The 6000-nt window shown below is 31.7% G+C and overlaps 1 protein-coding gene across 1 annotated transcript; it reads right to left on the bottom strand.

The window, feature by feature from the left end:
- Positions 1-2841: 2841 nt before the first annotated feature.
- Positions 2842-3949, bottom strand: LOC115971257 (protein SRC2 homolog). The gene has a single exon (XM_031091054.1). The coding sequence runs from the start codon at positions 3839-3841 to the stop codon at positions 3035-3037; it is 807 nt and encodes a 268-aa protein (XP_030946914.1). The 5' UTR covers positions 3842-3949; the 3' UTR covers positions 2842-3034.
- Positions 3950-6000: the final 2051 nt, after the last annotated feature.

Here is a 6000-nt window from a genome sequence, read left to right as displayed (position 1 = left end):
AAATGATTTTTATAGTGATCCTATAAGGCAATACCTATAGGTGAAGTTGATAGTCTTCTCAAAAAGAAGAGGGGGGGGGGGGGGGGGGGGGGGGGGGGGGAATAAAAATTAATAATATAAAGCATCTAGTTCAGTGGGCAATCTCTAAGAATTCCCAGTTGCATTATATCCCAGACAAAAGCATGAAATAAGAAAAGGAGGATATTGATCATATTCAGTAATTCAGGCACTCTAATCTCTTCCCGTCCTAAATGTCATCAATTTGTAACAATCATACACATTCCCTGTGAATGTAAATATAAAAAGCATCTAGTTCAGTGGGTATTCTTTAAGAATTCCCAGTTGCATCATATCCTAGACAAAAGCATGATATAAGAAAAGGAGGGCATTAATCATATTCAGTAATTCTGGCACTCTAATCTCTACCCTAAATGTCATCAATTTGTAACAATCATCTAACAAACTAGTTAAGAATAAACCATGTGGGGTTCCTTGAATTACTCTATTTGCTTTTGGAATCCAGCAGCTTTGGCTTTGTCAAAATAATTATACATTTAGACAAGCTATAGTGTCTATGCACACCCTCACTAACCATGCCTACTAGCTTGCCATAGAGTATACCTTTGTCACCTCTGAAGTCTGAAGAACAAAGCAAACCCAGCCATAATCTAAATCTAATTTGCTAAACACCCCCAATGATTCCCTACATCACTTAAAAAACAGATGGTAGCATTGGTAAGGTGGGATCAAGGATTTTACTCAGAAATCATGATGGAATTTGGATCAAGGATTTTTTTTTTTCTAAAGGCTAGGTACAACTATGAATAACAAGACTCTTGACACAAATATATAACACGTGCTTCAAGTACTTGTCTGAATTATTCCTACTCTATTCGTGATTTTGTATTTTTGGTAAATCAGAATCTCATGCACATCCAAAAAGCCTAGGACATGGGACAGCCATGGTCAAAGAAGCTCCAGCAAAGTAAGTCAATATCATTTATAAGTCAAACATTCAAATCTTCAGAGAAAGCGCAAGAAAGAATCAATCACAAAACAATTCATTAAATGTAATAATTTTTTTTTTTTTTTTTTGGTAAACAATAATAAATTTTTTATCTCATATGCTTACACCATATGGTACAATGAAATAAAATTGAATCAATAAAATATTCTTGCTTCAATTGTATACCTTTTCTTTGCACCAAATAGATTTCATCTCTTCCATCATAATACATTTTACTTTGACTTATCAAAAATATTTTATTTTATTTTGAGCTCCCTTCTCTCCTTAGACATCCACTCATACTAGAACTATGTTTTCAAAAACCATATTATAGATTCTTTACTTAGAAACCAAATCTTAATTATAAACTAATATTCATATAATCAATCAATCATAAATTTATAGATATACCATCACTCTGTCTTCAAATAAATATGCAAAAGCACTCAAAACTAATATTAATTTTTTAACTAAAAAAAACTATTAACTAAAGTTAAAATCCAGTGGAGCAGATTACAACTAGTTTCATTTAAACAATAAGACCTGCCCATTTCATTCAGTGATGAGGTATTTAATGAGCCATTGTCGGACCAAGAGTGAGTGATAACATACATTGAGCATCTCCAACAAATAAGGCAGCTTTTCACCCAATTTGGGGAGTAAAATCCACTTTTTTTTTTTTTTTTTTTTTTGCCTACTTACATTTTCAAATACACTTTCCAAGGGACTATGATGATGAAGAGATAACATTCTTAAATTAACGCTAACCTATAAAGTGTTCTACAAGTACTTGAATTTGGCAGTAAAAAAGTCCTAAAACAATTAGAAATAAGAAACAAAACCCACATAAAAATATCTGAATAATTATATTTAACAAACTAAAAATTTAACATATGACAAAAATTTATCCCTATATGATGTCTTATACTCCACCATCAACATACTTTTTTTCATCAAAGCAGCTTCTTCAAATATTTCAATTCAAATCTATCCATGTATTTGTTAGTCAAAGACAGTAGGCAAACAATGAAAACTTATGTTACTATGCTTGAAAGATAAAAATTTGTTTTGCCCCGGTCTCTCACACTCCCTTGGTTATCTTGTCAACCAATCAGTCACAAGAAACCATCTGAAGTATATTTTTAAGTTTCTTCCTCCATTTCATTTCACAGAAGAATCTCATCTTCCTTTCTCACTCATGGAATTGTCATTAGTAGGTACAGCTTGAATTGGGTCAAGGCATTAAATTAAGGAAAGAGAGAGTAAAAAGGAAAAAAAAAAAAAAAAAAAAAAGGATAACAGATTTGTAATATACTTTGTCCAACCATGTCTCTTGCCATTGGTGAGTGAAAAAAAAAATTGAGGGCTGTACACAGAATCACATGATTCTGGATGAAACTGATCTGAGCACATGATCCTTATAATGCACACATACCTCTAATTTTGACATACCTGAGCTGGTCAACTTACAATTTGGGAGAAATACGTAGAGATCGAACAATGCTCTCAGCATTGCCTGCTTTTACCTCCTTCCTGGCCAGAAAGACTTACTATTGTGGTGCACTAGGAAAAGACTTACTTTTTAAATTAATTATTCAAGCAATAGTTGTATTCTAATTGTACTCATTCATCAACCCGTGGTAGTTGTGTCAATGGAGAGGGTGGACTGGTGGGTGGGAGGATATATTTTTTTTTCAAGATACGTGTAATCTTGGTTTGGATTGGGAAATGGGTTATGCTTTCTCAAAGATGAATACTCTTTCCCACCATTTTTGACATAATTTTTCTTTGATAATGAAAAACTTTTCCAAAATATGGTTTGAATCACAACAAAGAACGATAATCATAAAAATTCCATTCAAAAAATGATAAGTCATTACATTGAGAAGTTGCATCTAATCAGATCTTCCTAGAACACGTACCTCTAGACAAAGATTGTGAGAACTGTGGGAAAATACAATTGGATAAGAAAACTAAGAATAATAATTAGACGAAAAAGAATCAAAGAATCAAAACCACCAGTATATCCTAGTAATCCTTCCTGGTATTATCTGCATCATTAGAAGCTCCATCATCAGATTCAGGCACCAATTCTCCGATCAAAATTCCACCAAGCATTCCTCCCACCACTGCCATGCCCAATTCTAACCCAACATTATTATTCCCAGCTGGCTGCTGTGGCTGCACCACCTGTGGCTGCCCATGACGATGATATCCCAACCCTGGTGGTGGTGTGGGATAGCCCTCCGGTAGCGGTGGCGGTGGTGGACCCCCACCATGAATAGGATATCCCATTGTAGATTGTGAAGTACCACTTTGAGGAGGGTTATAAGTTTGTGGGATATTCAATCTTGTTGGTGTGTAAGCTGAGCTACTACTCGTTCCTACATGTGGAGGAGGATAGGCAGTAACTATTGGTGTATCATCCTCAAACTTATAGGACAAGTTTAGTTCCCCTTTTAGCTTGCCAGAGGGTTCTCTAACTTGGTATGTCAAATACTTAACAGAGTTGCCTTCTTCAGCTTTGTCTAAAAGCTCTTTCACAGGGACCAAGACCTCTCCAATCTCCTTGTCTCCACGGATGTGGCCATGGTGCCTGAGCTTGATGTTGAGAAAAAGGTAATTCATCTTTGCCACGGCTTCATCAAAAGTGAACTTCATGGTGTGGTTCCACATGGGCTTTGAGCCACAACCCTTGTCCACAGGAGTTCTTTGCTCAGTTTGGGGGTTGCTGGACAGTGTGACCACGGCATACACGTCCATAGAATGAAGATGATTCACTTTTTTGAGACCCCTTGCAGAGTTCATAGTTATCTCCAAGTGTTTCATCTCCATTTTTCTTAACCTTCTGTTGAGTTTCTTTATTGTTTCTGAGCTCTTCTTTCTCTTAGACTCTCTCTATTTTTTTTTTCTTTTTGTTGTTTTGGATTTAGAGAGGGGATGATATATATTTTGAGGTTCATATACAACAGGTAAAGTCAAAGGCTGTCTGAATGGAAGATAAGAATTAACGTGTTCAAATTACATTTTCCTTTGTATGTTAGATCCATGATCTATCTTAGGTTGATGAATGAGTCCCAATTAAACACTAATTAATTTGGTCAATTATTGAGGGAAATTTTAACTTTTTACTCCCACCATATTTTAACTAATTCATTTATCATCGAACGGGCACAATATTTTGCTATTAAAAGCAAAAGAGTTTTGCTTTAGTTTTTGTTTCAATTTCGTGTCAAAAGGTAGCTTTCGTTTGTTGTTTCTTTTAAGGTCAACAGGGTGGGCTCAACCAATTTTGGGGTTTAAAGGCCAAAATTTTAAGTGGGGCTTTTTATTTTATTTTTTATATTTAGATATTAATCAAATAATATTTATTTAATTAGGACTATTTGCATTATTATCAATGAATTTTTGTTTGTTATATTTTCATCTAATTTTTTTTTTTTTTTTTTGTGTCTTGTTTAATATTAATAACAAATTTATCTATAAATGCCTTTTGAGATTCAATTTTTTTTTTCTTGTTTTTTGTTGTTCTTCTTTTTAAGTTTTTCATATCTAGATGGATATTTTCTAGTAGACATTTATAATTACAAAAATATATTTATAAATAAATGAAACATGATTTATAATAGAAAATTATAATTTAACTAAAACAAAATTTAAAGTATAGAGCGATAGGCCTAGTTTATCAAAATTAAGATTGCAACTTATAAAATGATGTAGTCACTTTATACTCTAAACTTGCACAAATAAAAATTTATTTATCATATAGCTGAATAAATTAATACTAATACAAAAAGTAGATTATTCTTAAAGGATAACTAATAAAAATATACTTATACAATACAAATTAAATAAATTGCTTCAATTATTTTTTAAAAATCAGTACTAACAGAAATGGGAAAAATCAAACTAGTTGAAATATAAAAAACTTTAAGTGAAGTAACAAATGGGTTGATGTGTATTTTTTTTTTTTTTTTCTTTTTTATAGCTAAATGTGGAATAATGTGTAGTTGATGTGACACATCAACTCACATGATAATGGCTACAGTAGAATTTTTATTTATTGTTTTTTCTTTTTAAATTACAAACTAGTTGTCAATGTTATGGGTTATGGTAGGAGCATTTTTAATATATAATACATTTTATTAGCTAATAAAATAGCCTTAAATATATAGTTTTTTAATTTGGGTAAAAGGATAAATAAGTCTTAATTGAAATATAATAGAAATATATTATATTATATTAACTAAAAGAGGGTTTTTTTTTTTTTTTTTTTTGAGCCTTAAGTGACTTCCTTAGTTGCCTATATGCTAGAGTCAACCCTACTAATAAAACAAAATATCTTAAGTACCATTTCTCTAATGGAAATGAAGCTATATGAGTGTTTTAACTTTTAACTAATCTAAAGTTTTTCAAACTTGGAAGATATTTTGTAAAGTAATTAAGTTTCAAATATATGCTACAGTCAACCCTACTAATAAAACAAAAATATCTCAAGTACCATTTCTCCGATGGAAATGAAGCTGTAGGAGTGTTTTAACTTTTAACTAATCTAAAGTTTTCAAACTTGGAAGATAGTTTGAAAAGTAATTAAGTTTCAAAGCAAACGAAGCTATATGAGTGTTTTAACTTTTAACTAATCTAAAGTTTTTCAAACTTGGAAGATATTTTGTAAAGTAATTAAGTTTCAAATATATGCTACAGTCAACCCTACTAATAAAACAAAAATATCTCAAGTACCATTTCTCTGATGGAAATGAAGCTGTACGAGTGTTTTAACTTTTAACTAATCTAAAGTTTTCAAACTTGGACGATAGTTTGAAAAGTAATTAAGTTTCAAAGCAAACGATTTTTTTTCAAACTTGGGTTTAGCTTGTTGACTAAACAAACGAACATAATCAAGTTTTTTTTTCCAAGCCGAGCTCGAGTTTCATTCATTTACATCCCTAACTTGAATCAACTCCTTTGAAAATTATTTCATTTCCTATATTATT

The sequence above is a fragment of the Quercus lobata genome, chromosome 12 (genome assembly GCF_001633185.2).
Source record: "Quercus lobata isolate SW786 chromosome 12, ValleyOak3.0 Primary Assembly, whole genome shotgun sequence".
Lineage (NCBI taxonomy): Eukaryota > Viridiplantae > Streptophyta > Magnoliopsida > Fagales > Fagaceae > Quercus > Quercus lobata.
This window is presented reverse-complemented; position numbering and strand designations above follow the sequence as displayed.